Source organism: Wolffia australiana, chromosome 9, assembly GCF_029677425.1.
Source record: "Wolffia australiana isolate 7733 chromosome 9, ASM2967742v1".
Classification (NCBI taxonomy): Eukaryota; Viridiplantae; Streptophyta; class Magnoliopsida; order Alismatales; family Araceae; genus Wolffia; species Wolffia australiana.
In genome coordinates this window covers 6,603,634-6,627,444 of record NC_135843.1, presented here as the reverse complement: position 1 = coordinate 6,627,444, position 23,811 = coordinate 6,603,634, and the positions used below count along the sequence as shown (strand labels likewise).

Sequence of the window (23,811 nt, the reverse complement as noted above, 5' to 3'; positions counted from 1 at the left end):
TGCCCGCCACTCTCGCTGCCCAAGTCATCTTCGGGAGTGATCCCGTGTCGTTAGACGCTACTGTGGCCGGCTTGAGGGGGCCTCGGTGGCCGGGATGGGGTGGGCATGGGCTCCCGTGTCCGGGTGATGCAAATCAGTCATGACAACATCCGTCCGTGCATCTAAATCAGTGGCGACCGAGGCAACCAATTCGGCTTGGAGCGAGTTAGTGGAGTCATTCTTGTTGACTTGGTCAAGGTTGACCAAGTCACAAGGGGTGACTCGAGTAGACTCGATCAAGTCGGGGTGCATCGGAGTGACCAGATGATCAATCGGTGCGGGTTTGACCACGCCATCAAGGGGAGGCGTAGAGGTCAATTCTGCAATCGAGTTGACCAAGTGGTCTATTTGGTCAATGTTGACCGTGGAGTCAACCACGGTCAACGTTGACCGTAGAGTCAACACGATCGGCGTTGACCCGGGTATCAAGGGCTACCAACTCCTCACGACCTGAGATGTCCGAGTCGGCATGGTTGACTTGAGCCAAGTTGACCGAGTCGACTCGGTCAACGCTCGCCAAGTGTGCAGTACCCATGGAGTTGACCGAGGCAAATTGGTCAACGTGGTCTACGTTGACCAATGGATCAATATGGGTCGGGTCAACCAGGTCCACCAGGTTGACTCGGCCAATATTGACTGAGTCAACTAGATAAGATTGGTCAATATTGATCGAGTCAACTCAGTCAGTATTGACCAAGTCGACCGAGTCGACTCAGTCTGGCTTGACCGAGTCGACCGGGTCGACTAGGGCCTTATCGACCTGGTCGACTCGTGTGTGATTCGCCGAGTCAACCGGGTCGACTGGGTCGTTCGCGACCCAATCGACTCGGGCGGGAGAGGCCGAGTCAATCAGAGCGACTCGGCCGGTACCCGCTGAGTCGCCGTGTGCTGAGTCATCTGAGTCGACAATGTTGACTCGGATTGACTCAGCCGACGTGTCTGCATCAGTGGAGGTTCGGTGCGGACGGAATGACGTGGATACGTCGTGGCCGTCGATCCCGTGGTCCTCCGGAAGATCTAACGGCAGTGATGAGTCGGACTGGTCAAAAATGGCGGGCGTCGCTGGTGTGGAAGGTGCAATAAATGTGGCTGCTGACACAGGCGGCGTTGAACGGTCAAAAAAGTCGGGCGCTGGCGGTAAGTTGACCGTCAACGGCCCGATTTTTTGAATTTCCGGGGGGGTCCATCGGGAGTCCACCATCCGGACCGTCTAAAGCGTGACACCTGTCGTCACCGACGGTCCGAATGAGTGGGCAAACGACGCCCGCAGTAATGATAGCGGGCGTCTGCACTAAACCTAGTTCTTTTTGGGTTTTTTTTCAATTTTTGTTTTTTTTATTTCGTTCTTTTAGGAACGTTAGATCCATCCAGGCTGTCGATTCCGACGGCCTGGATGGATCCATGCGGGGGCGCCTCCAGCTCGCCCATCGATGACGTGTCCTGCACGTCGTATGGGCAGCTGCGCTGGTCCCACTGGCTGCCTGACGTGTCGGACACGTCAAGTGGCCAGCTTGGGACCACGGCTGAGTCAGCGGCCCGCATTGGATTGCGGGCCGCGATTTGTATTTATGTGATTTTTCGACGAGGGCGAGTTAAAAATCAAAATTTACATTATCTAAAGACATAAAAATTAAAAATAAATGGTACCTGTAAATTCTCCTCGCCAAGACGAACAGTTTAATTCCAAATTCCGTAATAAAATTCGGAAATGAAAACTTACCTCCAATCTCTAATTCCCTCTAGAACGAGCTATACTGATCCGTTTGAGGCAATTTTTGAGTCGATTCCAATAGATTTCCGCCTTCCGAATCCAATGAGACTGGTTTCAGCTTGTTCCGAGATCGGACGCGAAAGTTACGAGCAAATCTCCGATTCACTCTAGGTCACTCTAGGTTTACTCTCCTCAGTAGCTCAGCTGCTGACACAACTCCCCCTTTTTTTATTTCTTGCTCCACTCTCCCTTATTTTTTATTTCTAAAAATATTGGCATCATACATGCAAAATATAAAATAAAATTTCCAGAGAGAATAATTAATATGAGAACATGTGCCATTCTGAAACTTACATGCAAAGTATTAAATTAAAATTAAAGATGTTTTTTAAACATTTTCCATGAGTACTAATGAGTTGCAAAACATTAGGTTAAAAAGTGTTGTTTTGGTCAAATAGCTCATTCAATACTTGACATGAGAACACGAACCAAAATGAATATAATATGAGAAAAATGATACAAAAATGGCCTTAAAATATGTGGTGTTTCATGCCTTATTTTTCATTTATCAATTACCATATGGTTTCTTGGCATGAGTAGTCGTATCCGGTTGTCGTGCGGCCAAGAGCTCCCGATTCAGGTGTTGTTGAGGGTTTGTTCACCTATCGCTCTCTCTTCTTCTCTCTTACTCCTTCCATCTCTCCCATTCTCCTCTCTCTCCCTCGTCCCATTTATTGATTTCGTTAGGTCTCCATGGGGATCGTAACATACCGTTATCAGTAGCCTTATTGACATGATCAACACAAATGGATTCTAATAACCCAAAATGGATTTTAACAAAAAGATCCAATACAATGGCAAAATGTGATGTACTAGCTAATGAAATACATAGATCTTTTCACCCAGAGGGATGATATGCGCTGATAATTGAAAGTAAAATTACTTACACGTAATGACAATATAAGTTCAAAACTCTACTTAAAAGTTCAATATTGCTAGAGTTTACACATGTCACATTATGAGAAGAAATAGAAGAAAAAGATTAGCTAACAGGATATCGAAAAACAGGAAAACAGAAAGACGAATCTCTCACTCTCACTATCTCTCTGGAATCCAGGACAGGAAAAGAAGACATGAAGAAGTTAAAGACACGGTAAAAACAAAAAAAAGGTTAAGTAACTTCCTCACTACCTCTAAAACTCGGCGCTGTATAGCAGAAGAGAAAAGAAGCCGTAATTCTCATACTCTTTATAATCCATGATCAGGAAGAACACATGAATAAGATAAGACACGGGAAAAGAAGGGTTGACTCATTTTTTCTCCCTATCTCAAAACCTCAAAGTCAGAGAACAGAAGAGAAAGAAACTATATATAACTCTCTCTCACTGGAACCCAGTACTGGAAAATAAAGAAGAAGGCAAGATAAGGGTAAAGAAGAATGGTTGGCTGACCTTTTCTCTATATTTCTCTCTCATTGGAGCCCAAGACCACAAAAACAAAGAAGACATGAAGAAAGCCAAGGCAAGGGAAGATGAAAAAAAGGGTCAGTTGATTTTTTCCTCTCAATGTCTAAAACTAGGGAGCACTGAAGAAAAGGGGAGAGAGATCAGAGCTAGATGATGGTTCTGACCTGGATGGACTGGACGAAGTGGGAGGAGGTAGGTTCGGAGACAAGGAGGACAAGATCAGCGGGACGAAGAGCAGAGATGGATGTAAGGAAGGTAAGGGAGCGGTTTACCTGGGCTTCCATGTTGCCAGAGTCGGGGCAGGCAAGGACAGGGAAGATGCCCCAGTGGAGACTCAACCCCATTGCCGTGGCGGGCTCATCTGTGAAGGCAAAGACTGGTGGCGCTGGCCGGTTCCGTGACAGCAGCGCCGCCATGTCCCCACTCTTGGTGAACACTACAATGGCAGCCACCCCCAGTTTGTTCCCTGCCCAGCAAACAATTTTAGCCATTGTAAGCGTAGAGAAAGAGATGACAGAGAGAGAGAAATATGAGCGAGAGGTGATGGAGGGGGAGAGAGAGAAGAGAGAGTTGGAGAGATATAGAGAGAATGAGAGAGGGAGTGGAGAGGGAGAGCAAGAGAGAGAGAGGGAGCGAAGGAGGGAGAGGGAGAGGGAGAGCGAGAAGAGAGAGACGGAGGGAAGGAGGGAGGGGGAGATATATAAAAAGAATGAGGGAGGGAGAGAGAGATATATAGAGAAAATGAGGGAGGGAGAAAGAGATATAGAGAGAATGGGGGGGGGGAAGGGAGGGAGAGAGAAAGAGAGAGAGGAAGGAAGGGAGAGATGGAGTAAAATTTAGGCAGATGGAGAGAGAAAGATGTAACATAGAGGGTAAAGATGAAGGCTTAGTACTGGGATGGAACCAGACACGGAAACCGCTAACTGAGGAAGGTTTGGAGAGGCAGGAGAGGCATTGTCTTCTCTGGTCCAAGCCTCTATGCAAAGGCTGGTGGTGTTCAACACAGACAATGCCTTTTCAGGATAAGATCCCACCGCCGACTCACCGGAGAGCATCACACTATCGACTTGCTGCCTTACTGCTTCAGTAACATCTGCCACCTAACCAACCATGTAAAAAATAAATTTTGATAAATCATCGCCATCTCTATTTCTTTCTCCTTGAAGCTCTCCCTTTCTTAAGGCCTCTAGCAAATAGATAAAGAGACCTTAAATCTTGATTTGTCTCCCTCCCTACCCACCTCTTTACCATTCTCCCTCCGTCATTATCTATATACTCTTCATTGTCAAGTAGGGTTCTGCATCAACGATGACGATGATGAATCATCTTCTTCTTGTTCATCAACATCCATCTGAGCCAAAACATGGGCCACGATGACAAGATTTTGGGGACGATCATGAAGATGATGAATTCATTATCACTCCCCAACCTTAGTTCATCGTTGTCAGCATCCAGTTTCCAGTTTATTGTCATCATCATCATCATCCTCATCTGTTTATCATCGTGACTCATCAGTACCACCCATGGAGAACAATGGGAATGAAAAAAATTAAGGACGAAGTTGACGATGATGAATTCGTCATCCACTGCATCCTATTGCGAACTACAAATCTATAGAATCTGAGCTAAATTTCTATAATAAATCTTAGCCTAGAGATGGTGAAAAAAATATAAAAGAGGAAAGGAGCAACAATACAACAAAGATAGAGAAGGATCTGACCTCAGCACGGGTTGGCGTGGGATATTCGATCATGGATTCAAGGAGCTGAGAGGCGATGATCACTGGCTTGTTCATCTGTCGACACATGTTTGTCACCTGGTTCTGGATGGCAGGGATCTTGTCAAGGGGGATTTGTACACCCAGATCTCCACGAGCCACCATGATTCCATCGGAAGCCTCTATGATCTCTTCCAAGTTTTCAAGGGATTTCGACCGCTCAATCTTCGCCACGACGCGAATGGATCTGAAAGGATTGCATATACCTTATTAACTTTTATCAACCCTATCATTTTACAAGATCAATTTAAGCCCATGATGTGGAGAAAGATCAAAGATCTCATACCCTGCAGATCTAGAAGAGAGATGTCTCTTCAGAATCTTGATGTCATCAGCATTTTTCACATAAGACACAGCGATAAAGTCAACTCCTTCAGATATTCCAAAGTCAATGTCAACCCAATCCTGTGACACATGAAAGGTAAGTTCCCGAGGAAGAAATTTCATAATGGAGTTGAATATTGTCATTACGATGAACAAAAGTCGGCATTTCTGAAATTCAGGAAAGAAATCCGGTTGGCTCTTCTTAATTATTTTCTAGTTCGATTATAAATGGGGTCCCCTATATATTTATACTGACTTTTGCACTCTTATCCTGACTTTTGGACTCACACAAGAAAAGTAGGGAATATGATAAACCTTTGGAGATAGAGTGGGAAGCCCCACACTCCTGTCGACTAATTTTCCAGCCCTCCAGAAGGAAACTTTTGCTTGAGGCAGAATAAGACCAGAATCAATGCATCTGCAACGAAGATCATCTTCAATCCACTCAACAACTTCGAAACTTGCCATTCCACCCTCGACTATCAGCTCATCACCAACCTTGATACCTTCCAGAAAGCAGGAACGATATATGCACAAATTAAGAAAAAAATCGCAGATTTCGACTCGTCAATTGGCAAGGATGATGGGTTTTGCACACCTTCAGAAAAACCCTCGTGATTGGCCTTCACTGTGTAAGGACCAAAGCCCTCGAAAAATTGGGTGGTGAAAAGCCACACTGATCCTTCCTGAAGTCAAGATCATGGAACTGGTTAATTGTGAAAGATGAAAGAATCAATTGGGTGCGATCATACCAGCACTAATGCACGGGATCCCATCAGAACTCTGAAGTTAAGCGTATGCATTCAAAGAAAAAATAAAAAATGAAAGAATCAATTGGAATTTAACAATTGGAAGGACGGATGCTTAGCACATGTCTGATTGTATGAGATCATCGCATTTTTTTCTTGCTTTTCTTTCCCATGGGGGATTGAGATGATGGAATTGACGAATATGAAACAAATTCATCATGAAAGAGCTAGAAATCAACTGATGAAGAGGAGAGTCAGTGGAAGAAAATAAGAACAGCCACCCCTATCTCATCCCAACATGTTGACAATCTGATTGACAGAAGCTATACATATGGTCTGATTTTTGTGAGCTCATCGCACTGTTCATCGAACTGGATTTTCTTACCCAACAAGCAAACTATTCGAAATTTGGCAATTTGATGTCGGAAAATCTTGCATTATCATCATGAAAAGCCGGAAAAAAATAAAAAAGATTAGCGATCAAACCTCTGCTTTGACCGAAGATTCGTGTCCGTGGTCGACCAAATGCACTTGGCTGCCCTCCGTGTCAATCATGACAGAAACACGGAATCCCTTCTCGCGATTCAACCTCTTCACTGCCTTAATCACGCCTCTATGCCACTCTCGACTGTTATGACACAAGTTCAATCTCGCCACGTTCATTCCTCCCACAGCCAGCCTCTCCAGCTGCTCAAACGAGCAGCAAGCCGGCCCAATCGTGCACACCAGCTTCGTCCTCCTGAGCCCAAAGATCCCCTTCTCCCTCAGCCCCGCAGGCAGGCCGCGTCGAATTCAAACCCATTCTCAGCAGAAATCAAATCTGGGGCAACCACGCGGACCGCAGACTGCAGAGACGAACGAACTCGGTACTTTCGAATGCTAACCTTCGATCTCCCATGGCCGACGGCCGGAATCGTTGGAAACTCAGTTCTTGGAGAAATCTGACGCCGAACGAACTGAGAACTGGTTAACGACGCCATGGATCGATCGTTCGAGATGAAATCAGATGAGACCGGATTGAAGAACATTAAACAGGCGAGAAGAAGACGATCTAATCGCAATGTCGGGGCGGAGATTTCGATCGAAGTGCGCCAATCGCGACGAGCGGGAAGAACAAACCCTAGGAGAAAGAAGCTGACAACTGTCGCAACGGTCGTGGGGTTTAAACTATTTTTGAAATATTATATTTTTCTCTTGGTAATCCTGAATTTAAAAAGTTAATCGAATACTGCGTCTTTATTATGATTTTATGATGTTATCTTATCAGGCATCATAATGAAAATAATCTTTTATTTGAATAATGGTAGGAATCTGCATGTTGTCCGTTTGCATAGTCCCTATACTTCGTAATCGTCAACGTCTACCTCGTCAATGACCATTGTCAAGGTAAAAAGAAAGGACCTGATTAGGGTTGGACATTTAGGCCCGAGGACCGGTTTGACCAGACCAATTTGGACCAGTTTGTCAAACAGGTTTAGGTCCAAGAGTCATACCGGACCTGTACTGGAAGATATTATTTAATATTCTTTTATAAAATTCTAAAAATATCATATCCAACTGGACCGAGAGGTTTCTATTGAGCTCAGCGTAGAAGCCATATATTTGACGATCTGTGGGCACCCACTGGATGTAGAGGACATTTAACATTACTATGAACACAAATTGTCTAATTTGACTTTGACATTGACCAGTCAACCCAACCAATCAGGACCGAACAAGAACGGACCAAAACCAGACTGAAGTTTAGGTGATGTTTACGTCTTTGCTAGAAACCCAGAACGGACCGGGATCGTCAAACCCTAATCTTGACTATAGTGCACGGAAGCAAACGGCGAGGTTTTTTCATCCCAGGGGCAAAAAATGTCTTTTCTATGGCTTCGGCAATCAGACAAGACAGAGATTTGTCTGGCAGACGAAGGACGGGACGATTTTTTCATTTCTCACGTGTTTGGAGGGGATAACTTCGAATTGGAACATCTATCATCGTCATGGTTTGTCGATGGAGTCGTCTACCTTGTCCGTCAATGTCATATTGCTAATCACGGATGACGACAATATAGCTGCCCTCATCCTAGACCGACGACAGGTGACGACACACGATGGACAAAGACTGCTGATCCAAACACCTTTTAGGCTATAGAGGATTGAGCATATGATATGTTTACTTTACTAATGTATTTACAAGTAAGGAATGACACATCCAGGACGTGACGCCCAGACGTTACCGGACGGATGACGATCCGTGACGAACGATGACGTGACGAAAGTTTCGTCCCGTCACCATCCCATCATACGTCCGAGGATTTCAAAAAAATCCGTCACATTCGCATCATCATCGTGGTTTGCGGCGTCCCCGTCATGTCCCCGTTACCGGACGGCGTCACCGTCACATGTGATGGAAAAAACAACCAGGCGGAGGAGAGAGAATTGGCAGGGACTTTTCAGCAAAATGCCAAGAAATCGAGTTAGCAACATCACATGGCGAAATCTCGCAATTTTTAAGCTTTTTTGGTCATTTTTAAAAATCCGTTGCGGCTGTCATCCGTGACGGCCGTCCCGTCACGTCACTCGTCCGAGGCCCCCCGTCATGATCGTGTCACCGTCACACTCAGTTAGTCATCCATCACCATCACTGTCGCGGGCCCCTAATTTTATCACCGTCACCATCACATCATCAGTCACGTTGTCGTCACCGTGATGTGTGATGTGACGGATGACGGCTGCCACTCCCTATTTACAAGCAGCACCAACGCACGTGAGAAGATCTGAGCACGTGTGGGGAAATTATGACGCCATTATCACGAGTCAGTAGTTTTTTTAGTTAAGTTGGGATAAGGAGGAAAATAAGGTTTTTTTAATCGCCGCCCACATTTCTTTATTAATCATGGCACGTGAAAAGATATGGGCACGTGCGGGCCCGTGATGACGTTACCCTCTCCCGCTCAACTTTTTTAATTAATACGGGATAAAGAACAAAAAGGTGTTTTTAATTGAATAATGGAGGGTTTAACTGCCGCCAACAGCTCACTTGCCTATAAAACGTATGAACAGATAAATTCAAAAGAATATTTGAAATTCCCGCCGGTGCAGAGATCTGTCCAGATTCATCATCCTTTCGGTCGAATCATCCTAGATGACCAGAGGATCGAGTTCAGGTAATGAATTTTTTCTTGAATCGCGCTTTTCTCCCGGTTCTGTGATGTTCTGGATATAATTTGCAACTTGCAAGGCGGTATCAATCGTAGATCTTTGATGATTCTTAGAATTTCCAATGTTCGCGGTGAAATATCGGTTCGATTCCACGATTCTGGATATTTTGAGTTTCTGCGAGTGGCGGCCTCACCGCACGGGCGTGGACTCGATCAGGCTCCGGAATACATTAATCTGGACTTCGGACGGCGATCGTCACCAAGGAATATTCTCATTTCGATGCGAGCTCGGAGATTCAGAGATGGAGATCTGAGTTTTCGCTGGGGGCGAGCGAGCTGTTGTTTCCGCCGAGGGCTTGATTAAGAACACACTAATTTTTTCAGCAGATGCTGAATTGCTGATGGAGATCGTCACGGGGAAATTGAATATCGTTGTATGGGCTAATAATTGCGCGCCGCAAATTCAATCAAGTCGAACGGCGCAGAAGAAGGCAAGTTGCTACTGGACCCACCTTGAGATTTTCTGGCCAGGATGGGGCCATCCGAAGGCTGTTGTTGACATGCTTGGTTTGGGTGAGATCTTCTATCACTCTCAGCAAGATCATGACTGAAGAAGAGTCTCCCGTGGCTGTCGTTTACCAGATTACCAGCTAGTTATCAGCCATTCCTTTGGACCCAGTTGTCAGGCCACAAAGATCAACATTTGGGCATCTCTACGCGTCTCGTATTAAAGCACTCCGGCCAACCTTCTCTGGTGATCTTTATCTCTCTCTCTCTCTCTCTTCTCTTTCTTCTATTTCTACATCGTCGGTGAGGGTGGAGGAGCTGGAATCTCTTGGGTTTGGATCCAAGATTCCGTCTTTTGCAGAAGGAATCGGCATATTGGCATCCGGGGGAGAAGATTATTACCAAATTTGTCACCTGCACGGATTTTCCTTGTGTTTTGGTGGTGTCGTGTAGCGTTAACATGGTCGTGGTTGGAGGAATCAAGGAGGGGGGAAGGTGGGACAACAGCGTGGAGAGGATGTTGATGAGTGGGATTACGCCTGGGAATGAAGAAGATAGAGAGACGGGTCTTCCCCATCAACGGTTTAATCAGAAATTGGAGGTGGGATATGCTCTCACCCCGAAGAAAGTCAAGAGATTTCTCCAGCCCAGGCTTGAGCTACTGGCCAGGTACTGAATGGGATAATTATTACCGGAAATATCTTCTGTTACTTATCGAGGCATCCTCCACTTGTTATATGAGAAATATTCTATTACTCATCTTGGCATCGCTCTATTATCATCTGAAAATTCTTCTATTACCATCTAGACATCGATCACGGGTTGTCTGAAAAATCCTCTATTTCCCATCTGGGTGTCGATCAGTTAGTTTCAGAAAAAATCCTCTTTACTCAACATGGCATCGATCACTTGTTTATACGTCTCGCTTTTTTTTCATCCTTGTTGAAAATTGATCGTTTGTTGTTGCTGAAAAAAAAATCTTGGTCTTAGGCTTGTTCGACAATCTGTTATCGCTTTGGTTGCACTTGGTTAAATATTCCGTTTTATTTAAAAAATAATTTATTATCTTAAAATTCTTACGTCCCATCTCGGGTCCTCCTCCCTGAAAATTGCTCTCGGGTTTGTTTGATGACTGGATATAGCCTCCTTTGCTCTTGGTTTAAAACTCGGTTTTGTTCGACCGACAATAATATACATTAGTGATTGTCATGTAGGAAGAAAGGCATTTCGTTTGTAGCTATTGACCAGAACAGGCCGCTGTGTGAGCAAGGACCCTTCGACATTGTTTTGCACAAGGTCGGCGTTCTCACATTGAAGAACATAAATTACTAGAATGCCATTGTATCTCTGGGCGGAGACCCTAACTTTCTGACTGGCGATTTGCTTCTTCGATGCAGCTTTCAGGGAAAGAGTGGCATCAAAATCTCGAGGTTAGTGTCCCCGAACTGCTCAAATTAACTGCTTTTTCTTTCAAAGAGCATTAAATTCGCTCAAATCCCTGAACTTCCTCTCTCTCTCTCTCTCCATATTGATATAAGGGTTGGTGCAAGATGAATTATGCATTGACGAAACATCATGCATTATGGTCGTCAGACATTGCTAAAGTTATGATTTTGTTGGTGGATTTGGTATTTTTTTAAATTTCCTTAAATTACTCTTATGTGAAGGATTACCAAGAGAAGCACCCAGAAGTAATTGTTTTGGATCCCCCACGTGCTATTAAGCGATTGCACAACCGTCAATCAATGCTTCAAGACGTGGTCGACCTGAATCTGGTCGATTTATATGGTAATTTCTAGTTCAAACCCTCATTTTTTCATCATCACCGGTCTTTCCCCTACCATTTTTCTAGGTTTTTTTGTACATAATTAAATAAATAAAAGAACTTCTCAGACTCTTCTATTCTGATTAGAGACAAACGTAGAGAGCTATCGGGAAGGAGAAAGTACTCTTAGGGCAACGGGAGAAAGAAAACAAAAAAGGCATTTATTTCTCTTAGTAGGTCAACAAATCACGTGCACGTCACGTGATATGATATAACAATAAGTTTTCATGAAATTAGGAAATCTGGGAAAATTATTCGTTTTCTGTAAGTGAAAATTTTGAAAAATTACACTGCATAATACTCTAATGAATTTATGTAGAAAATATAGTTCCGACGCATTTAGATCTCAACCATGGGTTCATATGCAGGTCGAGTTGGTGTTCCCAAGCAATTGGTTGTAGCCCTAGACCCGTCGTCCATTCCTGAATCAGTCGTCAAGGCTGGGCTGGTTCTTCCATTGAGTAGGTCACCCTCTCTTTCTCTCCCATTCTTTCTCTCACATGCTTAAAACAGTTTTCTTCTCTTGCGTATGTAACTATAGATTAGTGTAGAATATAAACTTGCAAAGTTCAGGCTTTTCTCTCATCGTCGATCCACGGAGATTGATTTGTAAAGTTCAGTCATTTTCAAGTGCACCATCTTATTCTCCGTCTTCTATCTTCTCTCTATGTTTTTCCGGTCCATCTTGAAAATACACCCATCATTTAGTCTTACTCTTCCTCCCTCTCATTCATCACCATTTCTCTTCCTTCCAAATTATCTCTCTCTCAAAGTTCTTTTCATTTCGTACAGGATTTTCAGCTCAATCACTCTCTATTTATCAAAGCGGGCGATTTCACAGTATGTATGATGATTCCATTTAAATGAACTTTTTTAAAGAGAGGCCCGTCTTCAATAGACACCTATCATTTGATATTTCTCTCTCTTTGTCTTAGTTCGCAACTTTTTTTTTTTTCCTCTCTCTCTCTCTCTATCTTTCAGGTCCATCTTTAAAATATGCTAATCAGTAGTGTCTCTCTCCTCAATCTCTTCGTATCTAAATATCTCTTTCTCTCACTAACTCTCTCTGGCCATCTTGTAAATATGTCCATCAGTAAGTCTTTCTTCCCTCCCTCTCATGCACTAGTCATCAAATTGATCGCTCAATCTTTCATCCTATCGCTCTGCATCTACAATAGGAACGCACCTCCCCTGCATATTTACGATCTATGCCACCATAAATTTGGGAATATCGGTTGGAAATATTATATATAAATATGCCTATATCTGATATTTTGTGCTTCTACTTGTGGGCAGTTTCAAAGCCTCTGGTCATTGACGGCACGTCAAAATCCCACGAGCTCTCCATCGCTTACGACCATTTCTCTCTCTCCCTCCTCGAGCCACCCTTGCTCCTCCAAGAATTCGTCAACCATGGTAAGATTTATATAATCTCATTATCCTCGCATTTATAACTATGCATCTCCATTGGCCATGGGGATGCGTTTATAATAAATCCGCGCGCACACACGTAAATCACTTAACCATGCTCATGTGAATATGTATGGCATACCCATACAGATGCGCGTACACATAACCATCCATATTTATTGGTCATGGGATGTGTATTTGATGTGTTCACCCATACGCATGCTCATACACTTAAAGATGTATATTTATTGGCTATGGGTATGTGAGTATGATATGTTCACACATACACACAACTCTGTACACTTATCGCCTATGGGCACGTGTGCATGATATATTCACCCATACACACAACTCTGAATATTTATGTTCCCACCTGCACAGAACTCTGTATATTTATTGGCCATGGCCATGTGTGTATGATATGTTTACCCATATAGTGCAGGGACGCGGACGGGATGCTTTTCGTCCCGTCCCATCCCGTCCCAGGATACAGACGAATTTTTATCCCGGGGACCACAGGACGGGACGTTTTTCGTCCCATGGGACGAAAAAACCGTCTGTCCAGAGGTCTCGGACGACGGGCGGACGAATCTGGACGGAAAACCACCAGATTCACATCCGACGGTTGAGATGTTGCCACGTGGCCTTGCTATGCCAATTTGAATCAAAGTCCCTGTATTTTTCTGTGAGTGCAGACGGACGACGCTCAGAAATAATTGTAAATATGTCCCTTTGCATTCTCTCTCCTCTGTAATTCCCTAAAAAACTTGAAAAAGTCTATATTAATATATTAGAAATATGGGTTTTTTCGTCCTGGACAAGGGCTGGGACGAAAATTCATCCCGGGAGGACTGGACAGGATGAAAAACTGTCCCGGTATGATTGGATGGGACGGTTTTATTATCGTTGGACAAAAAACCGTCCCGTCCTTCGCCCCTGAACTTACTCTGGACGTCGGATGGGACGAATGTCATCCGGTCCCGTCCATCGTCCACGTCCGGGACGATCTGGAACTATATTTACCCATACACATGCTCATACACATAACTATGCTTATAAATTGGAATTGGGTATGGAAAAGGAGTGGGAAGTTTGAGGTGTGTTGGGTTGACAGGGGGGGTGGTGTTCAAGGTGTACGTGGTGGGAGAGGCAATCAAGGTGGTGAGGAGATTTTCTCTACCTGACGTTACGGAGCAGGAGCTTTTGAGGACTTCTGGCATCTACCGGTTTCCCAGAGTTTCATGCGCCGCCGCCTCCGCTGACTGCGCCGATCTCGACCCCGCTGTTGCAGGTGATTTTTTAAAATTTTCCTCTTTTTCTCTATTTTTTCGTTTTTCTTTCCTTATTCTTTTCTTTTCATTTTTTCTTATCTTCTTGTTTCATGTTTTCATTTTGTTGTTTTCTTATTTCTGATTTTCTTGTTTTTTTACATTTTCTTGTGAATTTCCTTTGCTTATGTTTTCTTTTTATTTTTTCATTTTCTTATTCTCCTATTTTCTTCTTTTCTTACGTTCTAGTTTTTGCATCTTACTATTTTCCTATTTTCTTATGCTCTTTTTTATTTTTCCTGTTTTCTTGTTTCTTTATTTCCTCGATATCTTATCTTCTTAGTTTCTGATTTTCTTATTTTTTTACATTTTCTTGTTTTTTCCTTCTCTTATGTTTTCTTTTATATTTTTTCATTTTCTTATTCTCCAATTTTATTTTATTTTCTGACGTTCTAGTTTTTGTATCTTACTATTTTCCTATTTTCTTATACTCTTTTTTATTTTTCCTGTTTTCTTGTTTCTTTATTTCCTCGATTTCTTATCTTCTTAGTTTCTGATTTTCTTCTTTTTTTACATTTTCTTGTTTTTTCCTTCTCTTATGTTTTCTTTTTTATTTTTTCATTTTCTTATTCTCCAATTTTATTTTATTTTCTGACGTTCTAGTTTTTGTATCTTACTATTTTCCTATTTTCTTATACTCTTTTTTATTTTTCCTGTTTTCTTGTTTCTTTACTTCCTCGATTTCTTATCTTCTTAGTTTCTGATTTTCTTCTTTTTTACATTTTCTTGTTTTTTCCTTCTCTTATGTTTTCTTTTTTATTTTTTCATTTTCTTATTCTCCAATTTTATTTTATTTTCTGACGTTCTAGTTTTTGTATCTTACTATTTTCCTATTTTCTTATACTCTTTTTTATTTTTCCTGTTTTCTTGTTTCTTTATTTCCTCGATTTCTTATCTTCTTAGTTTCTGATTTTTCTTTTTTTTTTTACATTTTCTTGTTTTTTCCTTTTCTTATTTTTTTCATTTTCTTGCTCTCCTTTTCTTACGTTCTAGTTTTTGTATCTTACTATTTTCTTATCTGCTTACTTTCTTATGGTCATTTTCTTTTCTTCTTATTTTTTATTCTCTTCTTTTATTATTCACTTATTTAATCTTCTCATTTCTTTCCTTCTTTCTTTTGTTTTGTTCCTTCCTCCTTTTTTTATTTTCCCTTTTTTTTTTATTTACATTGTCACTCCTGACACCTACTGCAGAGCTCCCTCCCAGACCGCTGCTTGAGAGACTCGCCAGAGAGCTGCGGCATAGACTGGTAATGAATTTCACACGTTTTTTTATTTTTTAATTGAACAAAAAATGAAAAAAAGACATTTTTTGTGTCACTGGGCCAATCATCTTCCTCCACGTGGCAGGGACTGCAGCTCTTCAACATGGACATTATCCGACAGCGCGGATCTAAAGACCGCTACTTCGTCATTGACATCAACTATTTTCCCGGTAAGATTTAATCAAAAAATAAAATATTTTAAATAATATTTTAAATTTATAGAATTTAAAGGAACTATTATTTATTACTGGGAGTTGCAACGCAGGATACGGAAAGCTGCCAGGATACGAGCTGATGTTCATTGATTTCCTCTCAGACCTTGGTCAGAACAAGCCCAAGAGGCACATGAGTTTCAACGACTAAGACAGCGAAAGGAATAAAATAGAGATAGAGAGAGAAATTGGAACGAGCCCATTGTACAGCTTAAAAAGGCCCAAAGCCCAGTATCTCTTTCTCTCTCTTGCCGCATGGAATCGAAAACTAACATTCTTAAGTATTTGTTTGCTCTCTCTCTCTAGAGGAGGTACTTCTCTCTGGGTTAGTATAACGTCCAGATCAATAGAGGTTAGTTAGGGTTAGTATAAATTAATGTAGATCATCACAGGTGAAACTATGGTGCGCGATTTGTCATCCTATAGGTGTATTTTTATCCTAAATTAAGTACATAATAATGTTTTTTTATCAGTCAAAATTCAAAAGCAAGAAAAATACTAAATACCTCTAAATTTACTTGCAACGAATTTACATATTTATTTCCCCAAATAAGAAGTCCAGCACCACGCTGACGTGTCCGACGACCACCGTAATAGAGCCGTTACAAGAACCCCCCCCTCTCAATTTCAAAATCTCTAAGCCAACGGTCATCCCGCAGTAAATACTATAAAAAAAATAGCCGTTACACCTTCCGCAAGGAGCAGAAATAAGGCAAGCCGCTACTCTTCCTCTCTCACTTTCCAAAGTTCGTCTCCTCTCCTTCTCTCTAATGGCGAGCAGACCGACCACTCCCAAATCAGGCAACAGATCGACGGTCAAGAAATCCCCCTGGATGAACCCCTCCAAGAACACCTCCGTCGGCAACGCGCAAGGTACTCAGATCTCGGCAAAAATCTCAAAATTTTTTTACCTTTTGTGACGATTCTGAGCGCAGATCTTCGTTCTTGGAGAGGAATCAACGAGCAAAAGGAGAACAGATCGAGGTCGCCGAAGAAGAATTTCATGTCGCCGACCGTCTCCGCGGAGATCAAGCGCAAGATCCTCTCCGAGCGCAACGACGGCGGATTCCATCGCTGGGAATCCCCCAATCTCGTCATCAAATTCCAAGAACAAGAACAAGAAGAAGAGCTATTGAATCAAGATCGAGGCTCTTGTAATGGCGTCGGTCAGGAGAGTCGAGAGATTGAAGAGGAAGAAGTGTTGGATCAAGACCAGAGCTCTTGTAATGGCGTCGGGCAGAAGAATCGGGAGATTGAAGAAGAAGAAGAAGAAGATGAAGAGTCTCGTCTTCTTCCTCCTTACGATCCCAAAATCAACTATCTTTCTCCTCGGCCGCGGTTCCTGCGTTACCGCCCCAAGCCGAGATCCGATCTCCTCTTCCAAGAAGAAGAAGAAGAAGAAGAAGAAGAAGAAGAAGAAGTGGAAATGACGGAGAAGAGAGAGGAGGACGTTCCTTCTTCTTCTTCTTCCTCGCGCGTCTCTTCGAAATTGAAGATTTTCGTTGTTTTGGTTCTTCTGATTGGGGCTCTGATCGGAGTCTCGGTGGAGAATTTGAGTGAGATCGGTTCTTCCTGGTCGTTGGATTCGATCGGAGCTCGTCTTCGTGTTCTGAAGTTCCGCGGGGAGGATATCACGTTCTTCTACGGCCCTGCGATTCCCCTTCCAGATTACGAGGATTTCGCTGCGGGAGAAGATCGTTGGCATTATCAAGTTCTCGAACAAAATGAAGATCGAGTTCAAGAGCAAGATCAAAATGAAGATGAAGAACTTGTTGAAGATCCAGTTCGAGTTGAAGAGGAAGATCAAAATCAAGATGAAGAACTCGCTGAATATCAGCACCAATTCCAAGACCTAGATCGAGTTCAAGAGCAAGATCAAAATCAAGATGAAGAACTTGTTGAAGATCTAGATCGAGTTCAAGAGCAAGATCAAAATCAAGATGAAGAACTCGTCGATGGAAGAGATCTGGATACTACTGATGAAATCGAAGAGGAACAAGAACAAGAACAAGATCAAGTGGAAGAACGAGATGTGATTATTATGGATGCGTTTGAATCCGTTCTTGCAGATTCCAGCAGCGGAGTCGAAGAAGAACAACGAGAAGAAGAAATTAACGTGAAATCTGAAGTTCTTGACGGGCAGAGAGTAGAAGAGGAAGGAAATCCGTCTTTGCAGAGAGGAGTTCTTCTGATGGGAGCTGCTGGGGTTGTTGTTCTTGCTCTGTCCGCCATAGCTGCTGCTCTGAGGAAGAAGAGGATCAAGCGAGAAGGCGTCTCGGATGTGAGAAGAGATATTTTAAAGGAAGATGGAAGAGTAGTTAGCATGAAGGAAGAGAGAGATTCCATGGCTTCTTCCTCGCCGTCTTACGGAAGCTTCACTGCCTACGAGAAGCTCTCCATCAAGAAGGTATGTCTCTTTCCATTATCTTCAATTTTGGTAGTCTTGTTCTTGTTCTTATTCTTCGTGGTCAGCGTTATCATCATCAACATCTTCGATAACATCATCATCATTGTCGCCATCAGCTCCATAATCATCACGATTTTATATTCGTCTCCGTCTTCATCATCATCAGCACTGGTCATATTTATCATCCTCATCATCAGCACCATCCACATTTATCATCATCTTCTTCGTCATCATCCCCATCATATTCATCATCTTCATCCTCGTCATCCCCATAATCTTCATCATCTTCAACATCAACTTTACCATCGTCTTCATCTTCATCGTCAACATCAACCTCATCATTCTCAACAACATCTTCATACTCATCATCTCATCATCATCAACATCAACGTCATCATCCTCGTCATCTTCAACATTCATCAACGTGATCATCCCCGCCATCTTCAACACCGTCTTCATCAACGTTATCATCCTCGTCATCTTCAACATTATACTCGTCGTCATCGTCATCATCATCAACTTCATCATTCCTGTCATCTTCAACGCCCGTCTTCATCATCCTCATCATCCCCGTCATCTTCACCGCCATCTTCATTAATATCATCATCCTCATCATCTTCATCATCCTCATCATCTTCAACATTATACTCGTCGTCATCATCATCATCATCAACTTCATCATTCCTATCATCTTCAACGCCCGTCTTCATCATCCTCATCATCCCCGTCATCTTCACCGCCATCTTCATCAATATCATTATCCTCATCATCTTCATCATCCTCATCATCCCCGTCATCTTCACCACCATCTTTTATTAACATCATCATCCTCGTCATCTTCATCATTATCATCATCCCCGTCATCTTCACCACCACCATCTTCATCATTATCATCATCCCCGTCATCTTCACCACCACCATCTTCATCAACATCATCATCCCCGTCATCTTCACTACCGTCTTCATCAACATCATCATTATCATCATCCCCGTCATCTTCACCACCATATTCATCAACATCATCATTCCCGTCCTCTTCACTACCATCTTCACTACCATCTTCATCAACATCATTATCCTCATCATCCCCGTCATCTTCACCACCATCTTCGTCAACATCTTCGTCTTCATGATTATCATCATACATCTTCGAGTTCATCATCTTCATGATTATCATCATCTTCAACATCTTCAAATTCACCATCATGATCCTCATCATCTTCATCATCCTCATCATCTTTATGATTATCATCATCTTTAACATCTTCAAATTCACCATCATGATCCTCATCATCTTCATCATCTTCATCATCTTCATGATTATCATCATCTTTAACATCTTCCAATTCGTCATCTTCAACATCTTCAAATTCATCATCATCATCCTCATCCTCATCATCTTCAACAACATCTGCATCGACGTCATCATCCTCATCATCTTCAACATCATCCATTCTATCAATATCATCATCCTCTTCATCTTCAACATCATCCATGCTATCAATATCATCATCCTCTTCATCTTCAACATCAGCCATGTTATCAATATCATCACCCTCATCATCTTCAACATCATCCATGTTATCAATATCATCATCATCATCATCATCCACATTGTTGCTATCATCAATCATCTGAGCTTCGTTATCTGCATGTTGTTTATATAGGATGGTACGATAATGACACCGGTCAGGAGATCGAGCAGGATACGCAGCCATCAGATGGCCCCCACAAGCTGACTTCTTCTTCTTCTTCTTCTTTTAGCATAGATAGAGTAGGTAGCGCAGTTTCTCTGCTTCTTCTTCGTGAAGAAGCTGTGCCCAACTGATGATTTTTTTTATCAGCAACATATTCTAGTAGTTTATGTCACACATATTCAACATGTTAGATGAGTGGAGTTATGTTATGTCACACTTACTGTCCTAGATAAAAAATTTGGAGGAAAAAAACCAAATTCAGAGCACCTATTTAGCAGAAACTCTTGCAATTATTAGGTACCTTGAATTCTCATTGGGTTATGTGTGATAACCAGAATATAGTTTAGCTCAAAATCTAGATAATATAGACATATATAAAATAGGCACCAATTTGACATTCACTAATCATCTCCGGCGTTGGTTGATCCCGTTAAATTGAATTTCATTATGTTAATTTCCATTATAACATTTGCAAGAATCCTTCCCTGCTTGGGTCCATCGGAGGAACATGCAAAGTATGGTAATGACAGAAGAAATGCCTCCTCCAGCAAAATAATTAGGAACTGGTCAATTACTTATGTCACATTGCCCCTTAAGTTAATTAGAGGAGAAAAATACACAGTTGATATGCACTAATCGTCTCTGGCTTTGAATGATAACTTTAAAGAGTTAAGTAAAACTTCAGTAAAAACGCCAGAAATTGTTAGAATCAGAAACGCCAGAAATTTGGAAATAATAATGCTATTATCCCTACAAAAAAAGTATATGAAACGTCATGATAATTATATGAAACGTCATGACCACATCCCTGCTGACTCTCAGGTGAACCCATCGCCATAAAACTTTAGCCAATGTAACAGATGTACATATCATCTTATCATTTTATATTGAGAATTTGAGTTTGACTGATTCATCACCACTCTCAAATGACTGTATAATCCTCTGTGAAGAATTGTTATAAGATGTACTTGGATTATCACTTTATATTGATAATTTGAGTTTGACTGATTCATCACCACTCTCAAGGGACTGTATAATCCTCTGTGAAGAATTGTTATAAGATGTACTTGGATTATCATTTTATATTGATAATTTGAGTTTGACTGATTCATCACCACTCTCAAGGGACTGTATAGTCCTCTGTGAAGAATTGTTATACTCCATGCAGTAACATCTATACCGCTTGATTGATTTGATTACATCAACTGCACTAATACTGATTTCTGATCTAGATCAAATAACTTTAGAAGATTCTAATGACATAATCAGAACACAAATTTATTCAGTGTTTGATAGTTTTTGAATCCATCAAAATCTTCTGATGGATGCTCTCCATGTTTGTTTTTGACATTAGATGAGCAATGCCAGGCCCAGAGAAACTGTTGGTATTGACCTTCGAAAGGTCTTCGGGCCATTCATAGGTTGAAGACTTCATGTAGATATACTCCTGAATCTGGGATGTGATTGGAGCTCACTTGGAGGCAAGATTTCAACAAACAACCATACTAAATAATCGAATAATTGTCCAAATTTTGCACAAGGGCAAGAGGGAGGGAAGGAGAGATAATAGAGAGATATATTCCCAAGATGAAGAGGAGAGAACGGGAGGGGTGAGAGAATGACAGAGGATTTCCAATGAACAGTCACTACTCAGTAGGGGCACGACGTTGGGCTTGCGAGTATATAGAGGATAAATGACGATTTGGACAATGGAAGAGGGAAATTCTCCACAGAGACTCACTGTGTGATTTCATGCCCCAACCTCCATAGAAGTGGGGCTTAATTAGGTGCCAATGTTGGCTTGGATTGGTCTTCCGGGTTGGGCTGATAGTGGTCTTCCTCCTTTCATAAACTTGATGATGGATCATATCCATACTCCCCATATTTAAACAGCTTTTCCTCAAGCTATGGAGGGTGACAATGAGTTCCCATGAACCTTTGGAAGCAAGGATTCCTCACTAATGGGTGAGGACATGGCAGCCAGCTGCCAAGGGATGGAAGGTGGTGATTTTCTCAAGGGTGGCATGCCTCGTAGGGGCTTTGGTGAGTGACGGATTGACTTATTGGGGCAGTGCATTTGTCACATGGAAGACTAGGTGAATGTGGGCATCCTCCAATTGGGTCAGCTGGTACGCGACGTGACCCATGTGCTTCATGATAGGGTTGGGGCCATAATAGTGAGGGAATGATAACATACTAATGATTGATCTAGTTCTACGATATTTACATATTTTAATGCATTAAAATAATTAAATATGTGTGTTATCAAGCTTAAGAGGATTAAATGTAATTTTAGATTGATTTTCTGATTTTTTCAGATTTAGTTGAGTTTTAAGGATTTTTCAGACATCATATTCTGAAAAAACTTTATTTATAATTCAAACTTTTTTACAACTGTTTTGGACTTATATGCAGAGAGATAAGTTAATATATATATTTATTATATTTTATGACTTAGAATTTATTTTATAGTAATTTATTAAACCTTTTTTGGATTTAAAATGAGTCTTCCACATGTTGCCATTTGATTCATCAAATGGTGACCAATCACACACTTCCGTAATTCGACAAATCGAATGGCAAAAATCATTGTGAAAAGGCACAATTATTCACTAATCATTGTGAAAAGGCACAGTTATGGCATCGCGGATTGCAATGCCATAATGCCCAAATCATTATTTGACATGCTGACACATTCTTTTGTAGGGTGGCAACGTGGACCAATGAAAAAAAAGAAGGCATTTAAATTGCAATATATATGATTGAGAACTGAGAAAAATAATTAAAAAATAAGAAAAAGAAAAGTCAAAAGTTGCGGCAGTACACGTGGCGTGCACATGTACCACAACAAATCATTAAAAAAAGAAAAAAGTGCTGACGCGGCACACAGAAGAAACACATGCCACCTCAGATAGTGACAAGGGAATATTCCCTTGTCTCTAATGTGAATGACGAGCGTCAACACTTCATTCACTTAAAAAGAGGGAAAGAAGAATATTTCATAACGTGGTATCTGGCAATGCGAGGCCATGTCATGTAATAAACGATTAATCAAAAAGTTTATCTTTTGTCCTTTTTTTCTTACAAGTACATGTGGTGACTTTTTGAAGCGCGCGAACACGGAAGATGAGGTGATCAAATCATTGAGAATATTTGACAATTGTACAGCTTAGCTGAAAACCAAAAAAGAACAAGCGTTAGCGCCGATGACGAGGAGAGAAAAAATAAGGACTAGGATTGTGCTAAATTCAAAATGCAATGTCTGACAGTCCACAGGTTTGATTGGGCTTTACTTTCCAGGGTTTCTTCTTCTCCCCCTAATCATTCTATCCATACACTCTGATCTATAAATAGAGGCCTAGATCATTATCAAAATAGTCCTTAAACTTGCTTCCTACTCATGTGGGCTGATTGAAAGACAGTATGTGCTTGGTGCCTTGGGTGTGTGGGAAGAAGCATTAACGAATAGGGGGAGCTTACCAACACTCGTAAATTATTATGATCCTGGCGGAACATAAGGATCTATGTTCTGGCCAATATAATTCGATTTCACGATCATCTTTCACCGTGACACCACCTCCGTATGTTCACATAATCTCATTTCACCATCATCAAACCATTCACTTGCTCGCTCATTATTGTATCTGACGCATTCTCTACCCTACTGACATCATGCCTCTTGTCATTCTATTTTAATTTCATTTTTTTTGTTCTTTTCAAGTTTGAATTATAATTATCTACGATCCTTGACTCGATATCACTATCTCGCCAAGTATCTTCTCGTCATTTCACTTCATATCAAGAATTATCTCTTCTCATCTCGATAATCAGCATAGTAAGAATATGAAGTCTTTAATCATTGTTCCCTGTGGCAATGATCCGTGCTCATCAATAGCTAAAAATTACTAAGAACTAATTTATATATTTATTGAATAATCTCAAGTAT

The 23,811-nt window shown here is 41.6% G+C and overlaps 3 protein-coding genes across 7 annotated transcripts; 2 read left to right on the top strand and 1 right to left on the bottom strand.

Moving 5' to 3' along the window:
- Positions 1–2,711: 2,711 nt before the first annotated feature.
- LOC144707359 (plastidial pyruvate kinase 1, chloroplastic-like) lies at positions 2,712–7,226 on the bottom strand. 3 transcript variants are annotated; one of them, XM_078580465.1, is made up of 7 exons: positions 6,553–7,225; positions 5,916–6,003; positions 5,633–5,823; positions 5,280–5,398; positions 4,937–5,180; positions 4,110–4,316; positions 2,712–3,682 (listed from the first exon to the last, which is right to left on the bottom strand). In XM_078580465.1, exons 1-7 carry the CDS (start codon positions 6,727–6,729, stop codon positions 3,653–3,655), a joined length of 1,056 nt encoding a protein of 351 aa, XP_078436591.1. In that variant the 5' UTR covers positions 6,730–7,225; the 3' UTR covers positions 2,712–3,652. The 3 variants fall into 3 exon arrangements, with proteins under 3 accessions (XP_078436591.1, XP_078436592.1, XP_078436590.1); XM_078580466.1 differs by lacking the exon at positions 4,110–4,316 and having other exon boundaries at positions 6,553–7,226; XM_078580464.1 differs by lacking the exon at positions 2,712–3,682 and having other exon boundaries at positions 3,691–4,316; positions 6,553–7,226.
- Positions 7,227–9,757: 2,531 nt separating this feature from the next.
- On the top strand, positions 9,758–16,077 carry LOC144707358 (inositol-tetrakisphosphate 1-kinase 4-like). Of its 3 annotated transcripts, none has more exons than XM_078580462.1 (11): positions 9,758–10,391; positions 10,937–11,018; positions 11,120–11,152; positions 11,390–11,510; positions 11,916–12,008; positions 12,340–12,387; positions 12,844–12,963; positions 14,072–14,248; positions 15,479–15,534; positions 15,644–15,719; positions 15,815–16,077. In XM_078580462.1, the coding sequence occupies exons 1-11, from the start codon at positions 10,183–10,185 to the stop codon at positions 15,910–15,912; spliced, it is 1,113 nt and encodes a 370-aa protein (XP_078436588.1). In that variant the 5' UTR covers positions 9,758–10,182; the 3' UTR covers positions 15,913–16,077. The 3 variants fall into 3 exon arrangements, with proteins under 3 accessions (XP_078436588.1, XP_078436587.1, XP_078436589.1); XM_078580461.1 differs by having other exon boundaries at positions 9,814–10,391; positions 15,635–15,719; XM_078580463.1 differs by lacking the exon at positions 12,340–12,387 and having other exon boundaries at positions 9,878–10,391; positions 15,635–15,719.
- A 367-nt stretch (positions 16,078–16,444) lies between these two features.
- Positions 16,445–20,037, top strand: LOC144707357 (uncharacterized). Its single transcript, XM_078580460.1, has 3 exons — positions 16,445–16,634; positions 16,697–18,168; positions 19,836–20,037. Exons 1-3 carry the CDS (start codon positions 16,532–16,534, stop codon positions 19,905–19,907), a joined length of 1,647 nt encoding a protein of 548 aa, XP_078436586.1. The 5' UTR covers positions 16,445–16,531; the 3' UTR covers positions 19,908–20,037.
- The last annotated feature ends 3,774 nt before the right edge of the window (positions 20,038–23,811 follow it).

What these genes read in the sequence shown, in the direction of transcription:
- LOC144707359 (XM_078580464.1), bottom strand. Translation starts at nt 6,729, where the DNA reads ATGAACGTGGCGAGATTGAACTTGTGTCATAACAGTCGAGAGTGGCAT. An exon ending in CTCTCTTCTAGATCTGCAGG is followed by an intron (nt 5,181 to 5,279) that starts GTATGAGATCTT and finishes CAATCCTTTCAG; the next exon opens with ATCCATTCGCGTCGTGGCGA. An exon ending in CCACGCCAACCCGTGCTGAG is followed by an intron (nt 4,317 to 4,936) that starts GTCAGATCCTTC and finishes ATGGTTGGTTAG; the next exon opens with GTGGCAGATGTTACTGAAGC.
- LOC144707358 (XM_078580461.1), top strand. Translation starts at nt 10,183, where the DNA reads ATGGTCGTGGTTGGAGGAATCAAGGAGGGGGGAAGGTGGGACAACAGC. An exon ending in GAATCTGGTCGATTTATATG is followed by an intron (nt 11,511 to 11,915) that starts GTAATTTCTAGT and finishes GTTCATATGCAG; the next exon opens with GTCGAGTTGGTGTTCCCAAG. An exon ending in TGACATCAACTATTTTCCCG is followed by an intron (nt 15,720 to 15,814) that starts GTAAGATTTAAT and finishes GTTGCAACGCAG; the next exon opens with GATACGGAAAGCTGCCAGGA.
- LOC144707357 (XM_078580460.1), top strand. Translation starts at nt 16,532, where the DNA reads ATGGCGAGCAGACCGACCACTCCCAAATCAGGCAACAGATCGACGGTC. An exon ending in CTCCGTCGGCAACGCGCAAG is followed by an intron (nt 16,635 to 16,696) that starts GTACTCAGATCT and finishes TTCTGAGCGCAG; the next exon opens with ATCTTCGTTCTTGGAGAGGA. An exon ending in AGAAGCTCTCCATCAAGAAG is followed by an intron (nt 18,169 to 19,835) that starts GTATGTCTCTTT and finishes TTGTTTATATAG; the next exon opens with GATGGTACGATAATGACACC.